At 30.7% G+C, this 24911-nt stretch overlaps 1 protein-coding gene across 3 annotated transcripts in view; it reads left to right on the top strand.

Moving 5' to 3' along the window:
* Positions 1 to 24911, top strand: part of LOC134701308 (uncharacterized) — a 43728-nt gene that overhangs the window by 6928 nt on the left and 11889 nt on the right. Inside the window, exons 1-2 of one of the 3 annotated variants that reach the window (XM_063562442.1) lie at positions 4500 to 4763; positions 16729 to 16931. In XM_063562442.1, coding sequence (XP_063418512.1) covers positions 16753 to 16931 — 179 coding nt within the window. In that variant the 5' untranslated portion in view covers positions 4500 to 4763; positions 16729 to 16752. Of the gene's footprint in view, positions 1 to 4499; positions 4764 to 16339; positions 16370 to 16728; positions 16932 to 24911 lie in introns of those variants that run through there. The other 2 variants (XM_063562441.1, XM_063562443.1) reach the window with 2 other exon arrangements.

Raw genomic sequence — 24911 nt, 5'->3', positions numbered from 1 at the left:
ACATTCCTCAAAGTTTTGCCAAACACAGCTTAGGTAATCTATTCCTGCGGTGGAAAATTTTTGATAACAGTTAATCTATTATTATGAACATATATATATCATTGACAACTCAAGTCAAGGCAGAAGTGCTGACTACTGGGCTGGTGATACCCTCGGGGAAATAAATCTCCACCAGCAGTGGCATCGACCCAGCGGTTGTAAATAAACAGGTATTTATAATGAGTGTCTAAGAAATTCTACAAATCCCTTCATTTCAATAATGTCACATACTTACTGCAGGGGCAACGCGTGACGATAATAGCTTGTATAACATCAGAAGTCCATTCCCGTCTGGACATGATATTGGATTCTGTATCTTTACAACTCTTTAATACAGAATTATGTAAATCGTTGCTAAAGAATGACAAATGTCGACAATGTTAATACTTAACCTTAACTACGGTTCAGATTTCGATAGATATGTCATCAGTTTAGACAAACAAAACTGTCGATATAGTAATACGTTTCAAATGTAAATATTAACTTATATTAATCTTGCAAACTATTGCGCTGACAATTTATTAGATAATGCATAAAACCAACCATAAAATTATGAAGCTGTAAAAAATCAATGTCCTTTTAATTTTTCTCATTACTCAAATTTCTTGTTACAATATTAATATTTGCACAATCATAAGTTTCGTTTTTTATATCTTTTTAATTCAATTGTATTCATATCTCAATATTCACACATTTTTATTGTAATCGTTCAAACACCAGGATGAAGATTGACTGCAAAAACACAATAAAAAACCAATATCTTTGAAAGATTTATTTGCTATAAAACTTACATTTTTAAGTGACTAAAGTTTACTCTTTATGGCCTCATTTCAACAGCGGTATACTACTGCCTTTATTCAAGAGTAAGCAGGTACACTAACTGATAACACACATACAAGGGTCACTTGGACATTATTTTAGCGGTACTGTTTAGCTTAAAATGTGAAACAATACCGTAGTAAAAACGTAATATCGATGAAATACAAACAATTGCCAACAAAATTCTACACAAAAATTAAAGAGAGAGCAACACAAAATTCACCAAAACGAGGGTTGATTTCATAAGCGTGAAAAGGGCAAGCAGATTCTGATCTACTAGTTGCCCCCGTCGTGTTGCCTCAATTCAAGTAAACATTCGGTTAAAGTCACAATTGCTGGTGTCACAAACAAGGAAAATTTAAGGAGCTTCATTAAGATGGTTTTACGTAAGCATAAACATCCCATTTTGAAAGTGGGTATATGGTATTAGTTGTTCAGTAATATTCTGGTATTTATACGTTTTCCTAATCAATTTTAGCTAACAGTTTCAGATGGGTCTCTCACAAGATTTTATGTTTTTAAAGCTATACTTAACACTTTAAACTTTTGTTTTAAAAGCAGTTTAGTATTACCTTTAAGACATGCTATCAAAAAGTCAGATCACAAAAATACTGAACTCAGAGGGAAATTTAAAACGGAAAGTCCCTTATCAAATGGCACAATCAAAAGCTCAAACATATCAGACGAATGGATAACAACAAACATACAGAATTGTTTGAATTTTTGAATTTTATAATTTAATATAATACGAGAAATTTCATTTCAAAACTTTTGCACTTTTTGCACAATTCACCCAACAAAAAGTACATTCCTTAATTTACAGGTGATTGACAGGTGATAGGACTGAAATAATTTATTTCGATCTGCTTCATTTGATCCCGTTTGAAAGCAATTATGTAAACAAACTGCAAGTTTTTTGTTCATCGCTTACTACAATGTATAAATAATTAAACCAAATAAAAAACTAGAAATTTTGACACTTGAAATTACTATAGTGGAACTTGTCAATTTCTGCCATTGGTTTTTTTTTAAATGCCACACTATTCATTTATTGCAATGCAAATATTGACTGAGGCTTATTAAATCCGATAAATACATGTCCTTCAGTGTATAAAACCTATTCCAAAATGTAGTATTGAATCAGAAAGTGGTTGATTAAAGTAAATTCCACTCATTCAAAAAAATCAAACAATTTTCGCTTGTATCGCCATATTTATCGGTACCGGAAGTTGTTGAAATTACAGAATGTCGAAACTGACATGACAATCCGTCGGCTGCTCAATATATTAATGCACTTCTGTAATTACAATATTAATCAATTTTAATTTTCTATGACACAAATCAATTACTGTCACAACCTTTTGGTTGAGCACCAAACTGTGCTAAAATCAAAATTTCAGTGAAACGTTGATTGATAATATTTCCTCGGTTTATGTACAAATTCAAACATTCCCTGACAGCTAGTATTTTGATGTTTAACATTTAATATTTACAATCAGATCAACAATAAATAAACCAAATAGAGAAAGGATAGAGTAACTGTTATTCACCTATGTATTGTTAGCATAGGCACATGCAATGATTACTTTTAGGTATTTGGTTATCCCTTTAAATCGTGTAGCTTTTCGTTTGGCAAAAACAAAACGACACATTAAAGTATTAAGAGAACACAACATAGAAAACCAATCACAAACCCCATCAAAGACCGGGGATAATCTAGGTTCAATCCAGAAAAGAGCTTCGGAAGCACAAAATTAATAATAAAAGTTTTATCTTAAACCCTTTATAACTATTGCTTTGGTCTGAATGGTATAAAAAGTATTAATTTATAAATGTAACTTTAATCCCTTTTTTACGTCAATTTTCAGAAATAGAATTCGAACTACTGCTATTTGGATATCGGGACAACGCCGTCTGCATTTTGTCCATGTTTCCAAATAAATACGTACATGTACATGTAGTCGTGATGTAGTGGTTAGTGCATCGGACTACTAACACAAAGGTTCCTGGTTCGATTCCCGTTCGGGATGAAAATTTCAGAAACTCAATTTTCGGCTCTCCCTTGACACCATTTGCGAGTATGGTCTTAAGGAAACGATGATAGTCCGTCGGAATGGCACGATAAATGGCTGACCCGTGTTAAGAGAGAACCATATCTCTTGCACGTTAAAGACACCCTTGTAGATTTCGAAAAAGATTAGGCTAATGCCGCTACAAGGCAGCACTCGCACCCGCAAAGTGGAAAGGGATTTATATAAGTTGTAAAACTTGTTTCCCAATCCACTCTAAATAAATATGTTTAAACTAAACATGTTGTTGATTGGTCTAGAGCGATAGATACAGTTTCGATGTCTCAATAACATAATTTCGAATCCCGGCGAAGGAAGAACAAATTTTACATAATTGTAGAGTTGATATTAAAAGTTATCATGAATAGGATATGTTTTTTTTTCGGTCGTGTATCACCTTCACTGGTGATCCAATGAATGGATCTGTCTTTGAGTTATCACTTGTAAAGACTTATAACTTTGAATGTCCCTTTGGTATCTTTCGCCTCTCTTTTACATCAGATATTTATTGATTGAATTTCAGGTGATGTACTTCATGTTTATAACCTTGACGAAATCTATCACGACATTGAAGATTCGAAATCGTTTTCTTTTTTTTTTTCTTTGGTTGTTATCTTGGTGATTCTTTCATTTTCTAAGTGGTTCTTTCTTATGTGAAATTTATACTCTGGCAATTTTTTTTAAACCAGTGTATTTTTCGGAAAAAAAAGTATTAATGCTTATCGCTTATTTAAAGACGTCATTGACATATGAATAAGTCATTATTAAATCATTGACAATTTTGAAGTTAGTGTAGTTTTCGAGAAAAAAATGTGTTATTGATCAACATTTCCCCATTTTTATCACTTTTAACCTACGCTAACTATTATTGGGATTGAATCTTGATAAAAACGTATCTAATTCTTGCGTACTCGATGGGTTGTATTAGCGCAATTACCCCCACTTTAAGACTGAATACTTTGGTTGGTTCTTTTTCAATGAGCGGGCGTAATTTTATACTTTTCGCTAACTCATTATGAGTAGAACCGAACTTTAACCTTTAAAATTAAAAATTTTATTAATGCATATAGTTTCATCTCAAAATGAAAGAGAAGAAAATTGAAAAAGAACTATGGAAGTAAATAAATTATGTAAACATCATAAAATTATGTTGTTTGAAAATAATTAATAAAAATTAAAATAAAAACATTAATTGAAAACCTTTAATAGATACAAATTTAAATTTTCGATCAGTCTATAACACCTTAGATAAAACATGCTATCTAAACTTTCTGTTTCCAAAATATCTTTGTCAATGAATAAAAACTCGTATTATATTATATCAATATACATAAATAATCTATCAGCTATAATTGTCCTCAAATATCTAGAAGGCAGGCTATATTACTCTGTATTAAATTGTTATAATTTTACTACAGCCACTCCTACCCGAATCAATAAAAAAACGCGAAACATTCAACCAATAGTATCTTAAAGAGTTTCTGCGAACGCACTACACATAGAAAAAGCTTAGAAACTTTTGTTTAGAAATATCGATTTGGGAAAAGGGTTAAAAGTATTTTTGCAAACATTTATTTAACATTCATACATAAAAGTTTTACCGGGATACCACGTGGAGAGTTAGCAATTAAGTTATTTTAAATAATTAGTTTTCAAAATGTGTATGAAAATGAAATTTTACGACAATGAAATTTAACACTGAATCATTTACATTGTGTTTAAAGTGATAGTTTACATTACAATTTAATTTATTGTATAATTGAGACAACGTTGCCTAGATAACTACAAACTACAGATTGAGATTTACACATTTATTCATACGCACATTTACTCGTGGTAAGTCTATTTTGATATTTCTTATCTATTCATTCTCACACTTTCTCGCGGTAAATTAGTTTTGATATATTTTTACGTTATTGTTTTTTTTTCTATTTTGAACCTAGAAGATTATCTGTTGATAATTCATTGGATGTTAAGTCGTTTTATTTGGCTATTACTTGTGCCATCAAACTTTTAATGTTTTTATATATAATTTATAAACCTGTTGTTTCCGATTATTTGAGATTAAGCATTCCCAATAAAGGTAAATCCAGAGAATCACTTTGGATTCTCGAAATTACCTGCTGTAAATGTTATTAATTTTGATTTATTTTATTTAAGCCTTTCTTTTTATGTCCCTTGTTGGTCATGATCATCCTAACGTTTCCGTTCATTATAACATCCTTATTATATGAATGTTCGGGTTTGAGCGTTTCTGATGAAAGCAAATCTAGAAGAAGTAACAACAACCCTTAAACACAATTTATGTATAAAGCGTTAAATGCGTTTCAATAAAAAAAAAAGTGTTCAAGAGTTTCTGTTCTAAACAAGTTCCTAGACTCAGAATTCGATCACTGTTTAAGCTGATAATAGTTTTAAACTGATATCGAACTTTATAAAAAATAATTTGTTTTGTAAGTAATCCTTTTTCACCTGATGTATTTGTAATTCTTTTTGAAACTGATATTAAAAAGAATTAAACAACTTCGAATTATCCTATCAAATGCAACACAAATGCAACACACAATATGTATGACAAGTTTCATCCATCAATGATACTTATAATACGTACCACAATCATTTGTGTTGCCTTAATTCCGTAATTAGGATTAAGCGTTTTTCGTCATGCTACTTTGATTGAATCAAATTCTTGATAATGTCTAAAAGTCAAACCTGTTATTTATCATTTCGGAAATACGTCACATTTAAGTTTGTATCCGATTTTTAGCTACTTCCGACTTTGGTCAATTCTTTAGTTTTCTATGTTGTTTTGATTTTGGATTTAGTGAATACGGCTTGAGTGTTGAATATGACCCATCTGGCTTATCATTTAGATCGATAGTCCCCTGAATAACACAACCTGATGTATTCACCTTAATAAATGTTTAAATAATAAAATCCTAATGTACTTTACAAGTTGGTACCAGACCATACCATTCACATTTTAATTTTCATTTTGTTAAGTAATTATTAAAGGCTTTTAATTTACATTTGGCAAATATGATGACACATGTTGTTAAAAGATGACATTATTATAGTAATAACAATGTTGCAAATACTTTCAATGAGCGATTTATGAATCGAATATTGTCGACAATACAATGATTGTCATTCTGTTGTTAATATTTTTTAGTCACAGTGTTTGAAATTGCTTATTTGAGATTTGGCAATTTTTGGCAGATTCTTTTTACTTTTTAATGCATAATCAAGTAAATGTAGATTCCCGTTGTAAATTAAGACAAAATTAGTTTATTGATGTAGAAATCTCGTGAATCTACCAAGAAGACAAGCCAAGTTAAAGACGAAAACAATCTGAGGAAATCGCATCAATACAAAGAGAAGCGATATAGCGGCTTATGGTTCTTACATTTAGCAGATTATTCGGAGTACAAAATTTGATATCAAAATAACAATAAAAATGATTGCTTGACGTCTGAGTCTGCTTTGTGAACAAAGTCGTACTCCAAATATTTAGGACTGTTTTAAAGGCAACGTTTGTCGATAGGTTAAGCGTATTTATGAAAATTGTACACGCTATTACAAAAGGTGACAATGGGAGATGGGACAAAATCGGTAAAATTACAGATTAGAAGAATACAGGCAAAATTCAGAAACGCAGGTTTTTTTTTACTGCTAATACATGGTGTATTCAAACTATGGGTCAATTCTACCTTTTCACATTGTCTTGTAAAATCTATGGGTATTATTTCTGGGGACCGGTGTAGAAACAAAACTAAATATCTGACGAATAATAAACTTGTCTCAAAAAGAGATCGTATCTATGAATGCTCTTTACATATATATATAACTTGCAATCAGAACTATTTTCTAGTAATTCAATGATTACGGAAATGCGCTTCCGCAAAAGTGTATCCTAAATACATTTGACTCTTCATTTATCGACCATTAACGATATAAACAACATCCAATTCTCAATTAGATATAGATTTAAGCTAATTTTCTGTATGTTAAGTATAGTTTTACCATTTGTACTTTTATTACAAATCTAGTTAATTTTTTAAGCATTTATAGACTTGCATAGAGACTTTTGTCAGCTCGAAATAGGTTAACAGATGTATTGATGTTTATTGCATAAGGCAGCATTCTATACGACGCAGCTGATTTGCGTGAGGCATACAATAGTTTTAGATTTTAAGTCATGAAATTTTGTAGGCCTAAGACATAATGACGACTTTAAATTCATTTTAATAGCCTAATGGTATGTGTAAATGAGTATTTATATCAAAAAGTTTAATCACAAAAATACTTTACTCCGAGGAAATTTCAAAACGGAAAATCCCTTATCAATTGGCTAAATCTAAAGCTCTTACACACCAAAGGAACTAATAACAACTTTCATATTCCTGACTTGGTTCAGGTACCAATTGTTAGCAGTGCATTTCCTCTATGTACCAGAGTACGAATAACATGGATTTAAGTAACTATTTTCCGAAGTCAGGAGCCTGTAATTCAGGGGTTGTCGTTTGTTGCTGTGTAACATATTTATTGTTCTTTTCTTTTTTGTACATAATTAGGCCGGCCGTTTTATCTTTGAACTGTTTTACATTTGTGATTTCGGGACCTTTTATAAATAGCTGACTATGTGGTATGGGCATTGTTCTTTGTTAATAGCCGTATAGTGATCTAAAGCTGTTAATTTACGTTTAATTTTTTTCTTGTGTTCTCATTGGCAATCGTACTACATCTTCTTTTCTTTAAATAGGTCATAATATATCCCTCAACAATAAGCAAACCAAATACACGATACAAAGCTATAAAAGGTTCCGACTTGACAAAGTCGGAAAAATTCAAATGACACGAAACCCAACGACCAGATTTATAACAATACAATTTTAACGTACTAAAACAAATATTTAAGAATTGAATGCTTCTTTTTGTAAATTTATTGGGTGGTAAAAGCGTTGACCGAAGTACATTTTGTATGAAGCGCGGAAGCGCTTCATTCTAAAAATGTACGCACGGTCAACGCTTTTACAACCCTATAAAGTTTCAAAAAGAAGTATTCAATACTTATAATTACATTTTTTTAGCTAAAATCATGAAAACACGATTTTTATCCAGTTTTATTTAATTCACCTGTGCACTTTTTTGTGGGACCTCGTGTCATCATGCATGATAAATGTTATTGTCTGGTGCAATTGTTTACGGAATAACATGTTAGCCAATCAGAATAACGTAGTATAATGAAACTTACATCTAATGTAATTATTACAGCATAACCGACGACAACCACTGCACTGTAGGCTCCTAATTAGGATACATGATACATGCACAAATAACTCTATTGAACTTTATAAGCAGATTAAATTATTGCTTCGTATTGCCAATTTTAATTATAGCTCAAATAACTATAACAACAGTTATGTTACAGTTTTCCCGCGCAAATAAAAATGCACCAGATACCAAGTAGGGACCAAAAAATACCAGTCTTAGTAAAATTCAAGATGACTACAACACGTATACAAATGAGAAATGGCGAATATAGTATCTTACAAAACTAACCCCTTAAAAAAAAAAAAAAAACGGGATGATTAACGTATCCAGGAAGGGTAAACAGATTACAGTAGACTGAGTCTTTAATCTACGGAGAGTTCTGTTTTAGAACTTTTATTTGGAAAATTAATTTTGTCAACAATTTTGCAAAATTCACTCATTAACGAAATCTAATTCGTTTTCATACAGTCACTAAAGGTTCTAGCATTGTAATTGAGACTACAAACAAGACACTTTATGGCGAATTAATATGTTTTTCTTAAACCTAATTAGTTTGCGTGTTCAATTTTTCAACAATTTGATAAATTTGATAGTAATTTTCAAATTGAATTAATTCCACCCAAAAGCATGCTGATTTGTACTTATAATATTCGATAAAAAAGGAATTTACGTATAATCAAGCAATTTATTGAATTTCAAACGCTCATTTTTAAATGTTATATTCAACAAATATTTCTATGAAATTGGCATCTTTAGAATGCTAGATATTTTTGTTGACAACATGTTTGTTACGTTTGGGGGACGTTTTTGCAAAAAATTATCAACAATCTATATGGGTACAAACTGTGCATTTTTTTATGCTATGCCAAACTCTAACTTGTCTCAAGGTTGCATAATTTATCAGAAATAATCGAAGATTAGCCATTCAAACCAAACTATTGAAAACACTAATAGCTTTTTAAAGTTAACTAAAAAGACTTTGTCTTTTTATTAGTTTGTGATAGGCACATAATAATGTGGCTTGCCAAAAAGGGAAAGCTCGGATCTGAATTTTGTCGAATGTTGTTAGTAGGCATTTGTACTTGTAAACTAAAAATTCTATCAATTCCTATAAGTACGAATTGTTCTAGAAAATTTAGAAATAGTTTCTAAAGCTATGCTGATAATTTAAAATAAAAACATAACAGATTATAAGTTAAACAAGTAATACAAAATTGTAAGTTACAATGTAATAAAGAAGTCTTTTGATAGACCCCCTATCACTTTTTAATCATGCCTTGTGTATAAACTGCATTGAAATAGAAATAAACAACACAATGCACGAACGGCAGTTCAGGTATCGAAACACGCGCATGAGCAAACAAGATCAGACGCATAGACAAACAAAAAAGATTAAATATACAGCAGTGAGTAATATAATCTGTCATCTAATAAGAGAGTTATAGCAAAAACCGTTTGAAGATTGCAGTGCAAATATGTGCAAAATAGGCTGGATAAATGGACTTGCAACAGTAAAATTGCATTATTCATATGGAATGCATTGAATGAATTTTATTTAATTATGTTGTAAATAGTTAGACGCTTTATCAATAAATATAGAACAATTCTCTTGTGAATTTTGTAACTTTAGACATTTGCCTTCCATCAAACTTATGCTCTGATATTTGTATGCACTTTAAAAGCATATTAGCACGTGGTGTAATGTTACTCGTGTTAACAGTCACAAGCTTTCACCACGAATAGAAATTCTCTTGTATTAAATTTATTCATTTTTAATTATTGAGCTCTCTTGATACTTTGTTGTTTGATTATGTTTGACAAAGTTGTTGGAAATTGCAGAATATTTGAATTGATTCATAGAAATATTTGATGCTGTGGACAAACCTATTGAAAAATTGATATAAATACAATGCATAATTCTTTGTGATCAAGAGGAATACCTATTAGTATAGTATAAAAGATCGAGCAATTTTTTTATTGAAAAACTACGTGAGCAAACGAGCATTTGTTTGCACCTGTCCTAAGTCATGAACAGTTGTCATTTGTTGTTGTGATGCAGAAGTGCTTCTCTCATTTTATATACCAGTCATTTTTTGGAACCTTTATAGCTTGGTGTTCTGTGTGAGCCAATTGAAGGATCCGTGTTAAAGACCATGCTGGGACCTATAATGGTGCACTTTGACAAATAGTGACTTAAATGAAGAGTTGTCTCTTTGGCACTCATGCCACGTCTTCGTACATCTAAAGGGTAGTTCAAACAAGAGTCCCCTATTTCTTTTTCTGATTGGTGTGCCTATTTTCATTTTTTTTAAGTTTGTGAATGAAATCTTCGCTCAAGTGACAAGACTACAAATTGGTTTAAAAGTTCTTTTTTTATTTTGTTTCTTTAATAGGTAAACCTTGATAATTCAATCTCAATAAGACGTTATCTGTATAATTCCTAGCTATAAAAACACGGCCACACTCGCCTGCCTGGCAAATGAGAAGAGACATAAAGGGTCAAAATTGGCCCCACTTCAAAAGTACAGCTGTAGATGATTTTGTTTTCAAAATATCTGACAGCTACTTCAAAGCCGCTCACAACTTATAAATAAAATCCATGCATCTAAGACTAAATTTTCTGTAATAACCTGTATGCAGAATTTATTTAATAGATGAAGTTTATGTATCATGAAGTTCATGTGTTTCCTCAAATTGTCGTAAATAATTATATCACCATGAAATGAATACTTGGTACAACAAAGTATTTAGTTCTTGCTTTATAGATTTAATGTGAGTTTTATCAGAAGAAATATAATACATATTGTCATTAAACCACTAATTTAACGTTTCCTTAATTTTTTAATATTTTGTTAAATCTGCATTTTATTCATCTGAACATGACGGCACTATTAGCGTGATTCATTTTTTTCTTTTCATGTTTCTCTGATTGAGGCCGTTGATCATTGTGTTGATGACATGCAGTATAAATAAATAACTTTATGTTGAATTAATTAGAATATAGGAGAAACCCATTCAATAAAGTGTAGGTAATTTAAAAATTGTACGTATTTTAGTGTTGAACTTTTTAAACCTAATTGACTTAAAAATCCTAAAATATATAAAAATTCCCAGTTAGTAGGAGGAATTTATCTTCTATGTTTAATCCACAGTTGAAATGACGTTTTAAAATAATTCATGTTTGACAGTGATGTAAAAATTACGTAGTGTATACAAGGGGTCGTCTTGGTCGTACAGGAAATATTTGCCACTAGACGTTAAGCATCAATACAATAAATCTGTTAAACACAGACAAATGCAAACCCATACCTTTTTTTTTTTAATTTAGATTATCAATGCTTTACACTGGAATCGCTAAATAATTTCTTCCTTACTTTAAATTTACTCCGTTGTCGTTACATTTGTGATAGAACGACGCTATGATTATTATAAACACAAAGATTCATTAGAAAAGCTAAATCCTTTCTTTCATCCTTTACCTTCATTCCATTGTCGTACCATTTGTGGTAGAATTAACACCGCTATGATTGTAGTACAAGTAAATCTCCGGAACACTCCTGGAATTCTTTAAGAGCGTTAAAATGTTATGAAAAGAACTCATTTAGCTCGTACATTGGGGTAACATAAAGGTTATTGTATATTGTTCCGTGTTTTATCAGATTCTTGTTATCCCTTCAATTTATCATTTGTTGGTTTGCTTTTCGTGCTCTCTTAAAGAGGGTGTGGTTAGGAGATCTTTCATGTCATTGTTTATTCTGTTTTTTACTTTTGTGTTGTTTATTCTTTGGTTTTCTATGTTGTGTCATGTGTACTATTGTTTGTCTGTTTGTCTGTTTGTCTTTTTCGCATTTAGCCATGGCGTTGTCAGTTTGTTTTAGATTTGTGAGTTTGACTTTCATCCCTCTTTTAGTACTTCTTTATTCTCTATTCTGTATTTTGTTTGCCCTGAATTTCTTTATATTTTTTTTAAGGGAAAAGTTGTTATATTTTTCGACTTTTGACCATAATTTTGTATTCTATAAGCCCCATTCAGACCCACTTTTTTGCTCTTTGGACTCACGGTCATTAAAGAAAGTGCGTTAAGGAATCAGAGTAATGTGTTTTAGTTTCTTTGTATCCCTAAATTTTAGTAGTTAAAGTATTTCATTAATGACACTCATGTTATTATCTGGGACATAATGACAAAATTCAAAACGAGGCTGTCAGTATCCAAGTTCGTCAAACAATGCGAATGTTTCTTAATGTTATTGCCTCTGTACATTGATAGTGTATAGATGACATTCTCTTGGGCACGTCTTATACGAAGACTGAAAATAAAAGATGATGATGATGATGATGGACTTCTATTCAACGTCCAGTGACAAGTTAAATGCGTACTATTTTTTTAAAATTAGAACAGGCTATTGTATTAGAAATAATTATGAACCCGGATTTGTATGAGGCTAACATAATGAGCCGTACTTTGCACGTGCAACAGATAGTTATCATATCATCCTACGTGGACACATACGTTTGACTAGTGGCATTGCATTTACCACTTAAATGAAAGAATTGTGATCAAACTTCACGTTTACAATGTATAATTTATTTAATTAATATCGAATATCTATTAAAAAAAAAGAGCGGATCAAATAACCTTCATTAAGAATTTAAATTTGAATCACAAAATTGCATTTCACATAAAGGTGAAAATGTTGATTTTTCGATAGATAAATATAATCGAAATTTTAAAGCTAGTCCATATCAGTTAAAAGGAAAGCATGATTTAAACTATTTTAGATTTTTTTTAAACAGGGATGAAAAAAAAAAAAATAAGAAGACACTTAAAAAAGGTTGAACATAATTGTTAAAGTGCATTTTTCAGTAGTACACCACTATGCAGCCACCATCTTTTAGCTTGGCAAGTTTATTCCAAACAATAAGTAATAATATAGTTCGATAACACTAACTTGTTTTACACCATTGAAAGCAAATTTTCCAATTAAATCATTCATTGAAGGCATATTTTGCTAAGTGAAGGGAATTTCATCGAATAAGCCATTTACCCCTCAATTTGTAAAATTTTCTGCTATTAATATGACGCTCGCATGTCCTCAGAAATATCTATTTATATTGATTTCCCCATTGACAGCATATTGTTAAAATTAACAAGTTATTTGAACATGTTGAATTATAGGAAAAAATAACACACAGTCTCTTTATCTGTCTCGTTTTTTGTGTGAGATCGCATTTTATAAACTTCCGTTTACCTTAAACAGGTATGGTATATTCTCAATTTTATATGAACACTAACATATACCTTCCCTTCTCATTCAGGAGCACCACTTTTTGTGGGATGCTCGTTGCTCCGTCTTTATGATGTGTATGGGGGTACCTTGTATTGTCTATGCCCTATATGTGTTCTATTGTTTCATCTGTTTTGCAATCACTCTCCCCTCGTTATTGTTTTTGGATTTTTTTAAAGTTTTGTACGGCAATTTTAAAATTTTGTAAATGTCAATGTGAACTACTTCATATAACCTTTAGTTCAAGATAAATATGACTTATTAATATTTTCGTTTTTTTATTTCTTATCAAACACAGTTTTTATGTATTTTTTATGTTTATGTTTTATTCTATCTCTTTTTTTGTATGAATTATGAAAATAAATTCGCTAAATTTCTCTTAAAGATATGTATCATTATAGCTCCTTATTCTATAATAAAGTGTAAAGATAAGCATCTGAAATAAATTACAGATCTATAATTCTGATTTTAATTATTTTTTTGGGATTAGGGTAAATGTCAAACTTATATGAAGGTTTCAACAAAGGTTTTAAAGAGTTACGAATATAGTCACTAGTTAAAAGAATAGACAATACACGAGAGAAACATAAAGAATAGAGAAAGTGGCATAAACGTGAAGAAAACACAAAAGGAGACCCTCTAAAATGTATATTTGTTAATAACCTTAATATCGGGGCCTTTTAAAGCTGACTATGAGGTATTGGCTTTGCTCATTGTTGAAGGCCGTACGGTGACCTATAGCTGTTAATGTCTGTGTCATTTTTGGTCTCTTGTGGACAGTTCTCTCCTTGGCAATCATACCACATCTTCTTTTTTATATTTGTTAATAAACTTTACAACAAATCTTTACTGTTTGACATGCATGGTTATAATTATAATGTCAATATTTAATAAGGTCCAACAGTTTTAACTGCTGCAATGTTTGATAAAGTCAATTGGCTTAACAAGGCTTGGATATTGTCCGCTACGAAAAGACGCTTTAAAATATAACAAGAAGGTGTGGTATGATTGTCAATGAGTCAACTTTCAAAAAGAATTGGATAGTTGCGGATTTAACCAACTATAGGATATAAAAAAGTAGATGTGGTATGATAGCCAATGAGACAACTATCCACAAAAGACCAAAATGACACAGACATTAACAACTCTAGGAACCTGTATGACCTTAAACCAATAACAAATAATTTAGCTAAACTTAAAAGCAACATCCAGTAACCAGTGACAATCAATCATTTACATGATACTGATTTGGACACGCACATACAGAGTGTCGTGTGTTTAAATATGTTTGTGCGCTCTCAATATTTATAACCCTAAAGTTACAGTGACAGCAGTGTTACAGTTTTAAACAAGTAAACACTGTTTTCACGTGGTGGACAGTAAAAGCTTTTTCTAAAAATAAAATAGGACAAAAACCATATTACTCACTAAGATTGGAAGTTTACATTATTTTAACATAAAATAGGATTACAAGTATCTGTTATAACCACAAAATATTTATAGATACTGTGACAATATTGCAAATACGTTGAATATGATTCTAAAAGAATAATAGTAAATACACAATTTACTCGTAACTTGACAAGATTGTTTGCGGTTCCCCTTAAAAAAATAACCTTATTTGAAATATTTATGAATCAAATATCTTAGTCCTAGTCACTTAACCTTTTTGCTTAAAATTGGAAATGTTAAATAACATAAAATAAACAAGATGGAAAAAACTCTGCAGAAATAAGAGAAGTCACCATAATCAAAAGTACACGACACCCGAATAATTCAATCATTACATTCAATTGAACTACGATGACTACATTAACATTGCAAGAGGGAGAGTCAATGACGGGGAATGATTGAATAATCCGGGTTAGAGTACATGTAATTATGCCATACTTTTGGCTAATAGGGCACCTCTACTCTAAACACCTACCTTAGAGAAAACAAGTGATTTTACACCCACACTTAACCTAGAAAGATACGGTATGAGATAATAATAATATAATTAGAGATAATATGGATAATCGTTATGTTTTCCCACCAATTAAAATTAATGTTAAATAACTTGGGAGTGAAAACTATGACTGAGTCACACGGTGAGAATTGTTTGCTTTTAATTTTCAAATCTTTATTGTTTTGTTCTGTACAACCAGTTATAATACTTATTGACATAATGTAATGAAAATTTTGCCACAATATTAATAATTTATCCTGATGGTATAAAAGTAAATGTTCGGTAAATATCCAGTTACATTTTGTGTGCAATCGGCAAACATCGGGTGAATCCGCAGCTCATGTGTTTGTTACGGAATTGACCGATGTGATCTTATGTGATTTAAGCTTCGTAAACTTAAACATATTTAATTGTAATTTTACAAGCTTCAAGGTATTTGTTACACTTTTATTTTATTGATGTTACAAATAACTCGATATGTACAAGGCCGATACTGGAATTACAAAGTGAATATACACATAAACATTTGTGACCTAAACACGTGTATGTTTTAAATAAATGTCTAGAAATAAAATAAAAACTATTCAATAGTAGAGTTTTCTGTATTTAAGTGTCGACATACATTGACAGTTAACTTTGAAAAAAGGATATGTGTTTATGTATATCAAATATGTTATGTATCCATATAAAAACGCTAATATTTCATTTTAATCTTAATTATTGGCTTTGATCTTTTGATACGTACTGGCTTCAGGGGGAATTAATATCGTATATTTTCCAGAATGAGTTGAAATGTTATAGTTGGGTATGATTAATATTGAGTTCATTCAGAAACTTGTTTTCATGACACTTATGGAGAAAAATACGGATGTTGTTTACTTTGATAGGATTAACTGATGATTGACAATAAGATATATCCCATGCAGAGTAGTAAGGTGAAACGTTTGGTGTTGCTGTATTATTTTTTTTTCATTTGCAGATCAAAATAAGTGTTTTATTTATTTATTTTTGTTTGAAAATGGAAGGGGGAATGTCGTTGCTTTTATTATTTAACATTAAATTGCGATTTTACTACTTGTATGTGGGGGTATGAGACTTACTTTACGACTTTCAATAATGTAGATGATAAAATTGAGAATGAACATAGGGCATGCGTAAAAGAGACTACAACCTTATAATTACTAAAGAGCAGAAAACAACCGAATGCCTGCCACCAAATGTGTCGTCAACACAACGAGATAATTCCGCACCCGGAGACGAATACATGTATATTTAACCTTCTTTTTTATTTCAGATATACATAAAAAGAAACTTCGACATGAGATTGTGTGGACTGCTTGCCTTAATTAGTGTATCTATTGTGATTGTTGACAGTTCGCCTGCACTTAGTCGGCATAAACGAGGATTTCTAGCCGGAGTACATGATCGAATGGGACATGGTTTTGGTAAACGAACAGACCCAATACTTTCAAGCTATGTAGATGACGTTGATAAAGAGTAAGTAACGTAGAATTATTTTAGAAACGATCAGGCTAATTTTACATATTGTTAAACATTGATAACAGTTGTTTTGTCTGCTCTATGCTCGGGTTGTCTTTTCTTTGACACATTCTCAATTTTCATTCTGAAATTTTTTATTTAAACCGCATTTAAAACTGCATTTCAGTCGACCTTAACCTATATGTTACACATTATAGATCGTTAAAGTTTAGAAACGAGTTGTTGGAAGAACATGGTACCTTGTTTACATTTATAAAAATAACCTGCTTTTGCCGGGAAATCCCAGAATTCTGTGCATAATAAAAAAATAACAATCATTGTTATAAGTATTTGATATCTTCTTATATAAACATTAATAATAAAGGCATTTATTTTAATTACCTAAAATCGTTTTTTTTTTCTTTTTTTTTTTTCTATCTTTAATTACCTTAAATCTTTACATTTCATATATACCGCTGAAAAATAATACATATCCACAGAAACTCATGTAACAATCTCAAACCCATATCATATAATGAACCGGGTGAGGCCCATAATAACGTTCGATTTGCCTTAACCTAGCCGATAGCACTACGCGTTTAAAAATATCATTGATTTTACCTTGCCCTAGTTGATACGCAGCACCGCATTTTAAACTACTATTGCGTTTCTCATGACCTATATAATAAAAGTAATCGAATTGAAAACAACCATTTAAAGTTCGATACAAAAAGATCATCGGGACAAAATTATTCTCCTGCTTATTCTGATGATAATTAGATTTAAAAAGGTTATATTATTTATAATCGATCCCTAAAGGCAATTGAACTCAATAAAATATCGTTCAAACATATTTAAGGGCATGTAAACTCGCAACCTTTGGGAAACATAACCAAAACTACAACTACACGTGATATCATGTTAGAAATTTTAAAAATAAATTTTGAATTGATATGATTAAACACTGTTAATTACTAGTATATCATTCCAAACAAATTATCACCAAATAAAAAGAAATTACATGCATCAAGATGAACGATATGATACTTTAAATAGTTAAAAAAATATTTATTTAGTAATATGGCTGTTGCGATGAAATAGTTCCTTTCTATGTATGTTGGCGTCTGTTTTTTGCACTTCAGTGTCCCTAATATTCCTTTGTTTTCCTATTATATATAGTTTATGTGTTTCACTCGGGTTAAGTTTGTTACCCCGAATTGAGTTTTTTCAATCGATTTATTACTTTTGAATCGATGTTCCTTCATTCAGTATATTAAAACAAAGCTGTTTTCGCTGCTACTGGCTATTCTAAAAAAAAAGAGAATAGATTTTATGATTGCCAATGAGACATCTGTACACTAATGACTAATATTCCGTTTAACTTTTTTGGATTCGAGCGTCACGGATGAGTCTTTTGTAGTCTAGCGTATATACTAAATTTAGTCCTGGTATCCATGATAAGTTTAAATACTATAACATAGAAGTTAACAGATGTATGTCATCTTACGAAGCATTAAAAATAACTGCCTAATTCATTATAAAAATAATTTGCAAAAAAAATTTAAAATGACAGACATGACAGACAATCCGTGAACACACGAATTAAGGAATTATACATCGTTGGATTTCTGTTCAAAGTCAACAGCATATAAAAAATATAACATTATTGTAATATGAATATAATTTGATTTTGAATGTAACGCGTCTTCTGATTGGCTGACGTTATGTTTATCAGCCCATAGACATAATTTTGTCGTATGACAAATGTTCTCAGAATATCTATTTTTTCTGATAAGGTTCTTTTGACTTTTTGGTTAAGTTTAATTTGTTCTAGCTTTTCACATGTGTTTCTGTTGAAATTTGTGTTTATTAATGTATATGCACCAGGCTACTAGATATGACAATACAGGTACAGATTTAGATGAACATTATATAATATTTTTTAAATCGTGGTGAGAACTGAGTTGTCACGTTGATTTAATGTGAACTTCTTCTTTATTATGCCAAGCAGATTGTATTACAAGTTTTTATAATGAACAACTGTTCTACCATATACCACAACGAGAAACAAAAATATTCTTAAGTGCAAACTATTTTTCATTAAAAATGTTAAAATCGATATAAACAAGCTTCTTTTTAATTACTTTTAAAATGGATCTTAAAAGAAATGAATAGATATCTTAAGGAAATTCATATATGTTTTTATTAAAGAAATCATATACTTGAAGGTTGATAGGTCTTCTGTTACAACGCTATCGGAATACTATGAATACTATTACTCTTATATATAACCTTAAACTACTATGATACTTGTATATGATAGCTTTTTATGATATTTTTGCATTAATTTTTTTATGTCCCTTTTTTATCATATAAATTTTCAATAGATACGATTCTTATACATTTTTGACATCCTTGGCTTCTAAATATTCGGTTTCTAGCAATCAAAAGAAAATTAAATTAAAAAAAAAACCGCTGCAAACGTATAAAGCGTTTTGGTGTTTTTCAGCGTTCGTTTTTGTGTTGCTTATTTGTAGACATGTATGTTCTGCTATTTGTTTGGTTGGCTTAACCATTTTTTATGATTGCACCAATTATTTAAAAGTCATGTGCTAAATTCCGGTGAAGATATGCGAAATGAAGATGTGTAGTAGTAGACCTGCGTCTGATAAAAGTCAATACATCTGATTTCATATTTCGGATTGAAAACATCCCATTTGGAAAACCTGTTATGGTTTAAAAATTAAACTGTTATAAGACCCTAAAAAACTTTAACTCTTGTTTTGTATTTGATTGTTCAAAAATCAACCACAAAATGTTACAAAATCACCCAAAGTCCTACAAACACTTGCATAAGGTCGATTTCTATCCGTAAATATCAACAATATACTGAATTGTCAGAATAGCCATTGAACGGTACTAAATTGATTGAAAAGTAACGGGAAGTCGAGTGATCCAGTATGAATTAGACACCCCCATTCTATCAGTTATACATGTTATAAGGAATTATCAAAGGTACCAGGATTATAATTAAGTACGCTAGACCCGCGTTTCGTCTACACAAGACTCATCAGTGACGCTCATATAAAAATAGTTATAAAGCCAAACAAGTACAAAGTTGAAGAGCATTTAGAATCCAAGATTCCAAAAAGTTGTGCAAAATACGGCTAAGATAATCTTCTACTGGGATAAGACAATCCTTAGTTTTTCGATTAAGTTCAATGTTTTGTAAACAGGAAAATTATAAAAATGGCCATATAATTGGTATCAATTTCAGCACCGAAGTGTGTGACTACGGGATGATGACACCATCGGGGACGAACTGTCCACCGTCAGTGGCATCGACCCAGTGGTGTAAATAGTTATCAAAGGTACCGGGTTATCATTTAATACGCCAGACGCGTATTAAAGTGTTTGCTTATTGTAGATAGCAATACTATTATGAAGTACAATTGTGTGCTACTGTTAATCTTCCAATTGTCTTAATGCTCATTTTCCCTTTCAAGGGGATGTAAAATTATTATAACCACTAAGGATTTTTTATCTCAGGATACACATTGTCATAGCCTTATTTGACTTGTTTTAAAATTATTTTTAGTTTTGAATGCCGTTATTCATCGAATTTCATATGTCTTCATACTATTTTGGTTGGATCGTCTCTGATGAGCCTTATGTAGTCGAAACATGCGTCTAACATTGAAGGGCTGGTAACTTTGATGATTTGTTCTGTTATCTCTGTCGTTTAGTTTGATTCGACTGTCATACACATGAGAGGTTTAGCTAACTATAAAACCAGATTCAATCCACCATTGTCTACATAAGAAAATGCCTGTACCAAGTTAGCTCTATGATAGTTGTTATCTATTCATTTGATGTGTTTGAACTTTTGAATTTGCCATTTGATTTGAGACTTTCCTATTTGAATTTTCCTCGGACTTCAGTATTTTTGTGTTTTTACTTTTTAGTAATATTGTATTCCTAAGCATCAAAGTAAATACCTGTATTATGATATAATACAATTGTCATGTCATATTCTGTTTTACTGCTTATAATATGGCTACCGACCCAATCAACGAAATCGACCAAATTAAGTTTTTTTGATTATTCCTGATTTTGATTTTATTAATATTGTTCCTCATAACCTTCTAATTTTGTATGAACAAACTTTGTTATATTGACGTAACACTACATATTGATATTTATTTTCCGAATTCATGACTTTCCTTCGTGTGCATGGAAAATCACATTTGTATGTGAAATTCGAGAATCAACTTTAATGGTGCATTCCTGTATTTGTTAAATTCAAATTCATTTCAATATGAAAATCCATTGGAATGAGATATCATTTTCGAGAAATTTACATGTTAGATAATGCAAAGCGTGTCTAGACGTACAAAAGTGTAGCAGAAATCATATCTTCACCGCTTTTTTTTGACAAAAAGAGGAATGTGTTTCTAGAATACGCCACGTTCAAAAATCTCTTTGAAGTATCAAAGGTCATTAATCAATATTTTGTAAAAATTTGAGGAAAAACAAACGAGCCAAATCTATTTTAATCAAAGTGATATGGTACCCCCTTAAGAGGGCTCTCGGTTCTATTTTTTTTTAATTTAATATATGCTTTCGCTATTTTTCTATAAATGAACTTTATCTTATACTTAATAAAAAAATAAAATAAAAGAATGGGGTCACTGTTTATTTACGCTCACAATCTGCCGTTGAAAGAACCATATATTTTTGTAAATGTCCTTTTTTTCTGTTGAACTAATAGGAGAAAAAGCGGTAATATTGAAATAAGACAAGAACTAAATAACAGAAATCGCTTAAATTGTACAATTATTTAGTTTATGTACATCTTATTAAAAATCAACAATAAAAATATAGATCACCGATGAGTTAAACAAGGTGCTTCAATGTTAATGCCAAAAATGGCAATTTTGCACCAAAGGAAGATAACTTTTTTAATGATATTTACATTTTAAAAATCACCTGGAACCAACTTAAACACTGGCTGTTTGGATTGTTAACGTAACAAGGAGCACATTGAATATTTTCCGAAAATATTAAAAACAACGATGGATAGATATGTTTAATGCATTAACAATTGAATACTCATAGTGAATGTGAAAAATTTATTGGAAATTGACAACCAGAAAAAATACAGATGATACAAACAACAAATGGACTGAATGATTGTAATTTTACCCAAGGGATTTGCTTGTTTATGATTATAATCGAAACAAGTACTTTTCACATTACTACCAATATAAATATTAATTAATGTATTAAAACTTAAATACACATTCACCTGTTTCTTAGAAAACATTGTCAAATTGTCAAATACATGCGCACATGTCAACTTTGGAACTTAATGATGATTTATATCTAGGTGCTAATTTAAAAGTACAGCTTTTATTTATTTAATGAATATTGAATCAATTTGAGTATTCAAATCCACGTGTTGTTTCTTGTCCTGAGTTGTCTATCGGTCAGAATTCAATTAAAGTGTCATCTATTTTACCTTTTATGACATAACGAAAAAGGCAACCATGTTTGATGACGTTTCATGGAATGTTCACAATTTTCTTTCAAAATATAGCTCTTTATCAAGGCATAACAGTATCTGATTTCATCATCGTTCGTATGCAGGTTGATGAGTCTTAAAAAGAAGATGTTGTATGATTGCCAATGAGACAAATATCCACAAAAGAACAAAATGACACAGACATTAACAACTATATGTCACCGTACGGCCTTCAACAAGAGTAAACTCTCCAAATAATTGAAACGTTCAATATGCTCGAGTTTAATTTTGACGACTCAACTGTCTTCGCTTGACAATCATGGTGCTCTACCTTTCTCATTGGTAGAGTTAATTTGTAACCTAATTTATAGGATAATTAGTTAAATACTTTAGTTATTGTGAGCTCTTTTTGAAAAAAGCCATACGCGAGGCAATTAAGTCCGGAATTTTAGCGTATGATAATACATCTTGACCCTTGAATCTCCTTATCTCGTCAAGTACTGTCTACAATTTGTCTACGATATGACTTTGACATTTTTGATACTGAATTCCTAAACGAACAGTAGTATACTGTTATCCTTTTAAATCTATGCATACATATGGTCAAAAGAGATTGTTAATGTGTTGTTAATAAGCATGCAGACAAATTGATGTTTGCGTTAATGGGCAATTATCAAAGACTGTAAAACTTTGATACTGAATATACAATTAGAACAGTCATAAACAAATTAAACCAAATATTCAAATCAGATCAGGAAATGTCCACCATATGATAATAAACAAGACTTTTTATAAACGTATATGCAAAATGAAAGTTTTTTGAAAGATTAATAAACATATAAGATTCATAAAATCTTCAGCTTTGTTTTTGTTTCTTAATTAGACTATGGAGCAATGTCACAAGTAAGGAAACCAAATACATTAAACACATATATATATAATTTGTATTTCGTTAACATCAATTGCTCTATTTACTTACTTCATATCGTAACATATCTTCAACTTTATTATATGAGCATCACTGCTGAATATATATAACGCTCACCTGTTGTACAAAGTCATACTAAGTCTGGTTATTTCATGACGTTTCTTTCGAACAATATCAACAACATGCAAATGATTCGATGTAAGTCCTTTTCAAGCGAAGCATTACACTTAGCTTTTGACACCAAACCAGCGGGCTTGATAGTTTTACAAATGTATCAATTCAACGTCCAAATTAATCTTGTCTAAACTTATTTTGAATTTTTCGCTTAAACTCCATTCAAAATATTTGCTTTACAGTGCTGAGGAATAATTTTGCGACACCTTGGTTGATATTGTTACTAGTGTATTACTCGCCAAGTGTACATTGATTATATATTACAATGATTAAGATATGTATGTTTGGGAAATTATGTTTTTCAGGAAAACTATGTTAACACAATCTACTTATGTTACTGACTCAGACAAGGTTGACCCTGGTTTTGTGTATCATAATTGCGTCTTCCGTAGTGTGTAACCACTATGTTTTTAAATTGGATATATTTGGCTATCATAACTTTAACCACGAGCTCAATATATGAATGTTATTACAGAAAAACATACTGTTACCATAAAAATCATATCAGCTGCTTTTATTGTATGTATAAGAAACATATAACAGCGATTCTTAAACAATTGAATAACTCAATTTGGATTTCATTTATTTCTCTGTTTTACTATTCTCCTAGATTCTACGTTAGTGCCTTCCGCGTAAATTTCAAATACATTCGTGTTTTTTTTCTAATGTTCATCTATTCTTTAAAAACAATCACGATTATATATACTGTGGATTCAGTAATATTCGTTGGATACCAATTTTCGTGGATTTCGTGGGTACTGGTGAACCACGAATTCAAATGTCCAACGAAAAGCATATTTTGAATAGGCTTTGTATACAGTGATTGACAAAACCACGAAATTAAACATCCACGAATTTGCAAGTTTTCAGCGATCCACGAAAACTGATATCCACGAAAATAAATGAAACCACAGTACTCTGAAATTCTAACTATTATGGAGTAAACAGACAAATAGAAATAGTATAACAAAATTCCGAGGTAAATGCAAAAACAACTGTCATATTCCTGGCTCTGTACATGCGTTTATAAAAAAAAACAGTAGTTGGTTAAACCTGGTATCTAAGCTAACAATATGTAGGTTCTAGTTTACCAATCATTCACCATGTATAACTTCATTTATTACTGAACTGTTATCATATCAAATGATGATATACATGTACAAACAATTAACAATATGTAGCTAATGTTACAGATATGTATTTACTGGTATGCATTTCCTTGTTCTTTGTATTTCAGTAACTTCATCCTGCAATATCATCTATCATCTAATTGATTACAAAATCGTGTACATAAATTTAAACATGTTTTCCTAGAAAATCACACATGGCAAACCCTCCTGTAATCAATTTACAATATTATTTTTCAACGTCT

Source organism: Mytilus trossulus, unplaced genomic scaffold (assembly GCF_036588685.1).
Source record: "Mytilus trossulus isolate FHL-02 unplaced genomic scaffold, PNRI_Mtr1.1.1.hap1 h1tg000234l__unscaffolded, whole genome shotgun sequence".
Classification (NCBI taxonomy): domain Eukaryota; kingdom Metazoa; phylum Mollusca; class Bivalvia; order Mytilida; family Mytilidae; genus Mytilus; species Mytilus trossulus.
Note: the sequence above shows the minus strand (reverse complement) of the source record. Positions and strands in the feature narration are given on the sequence as shown.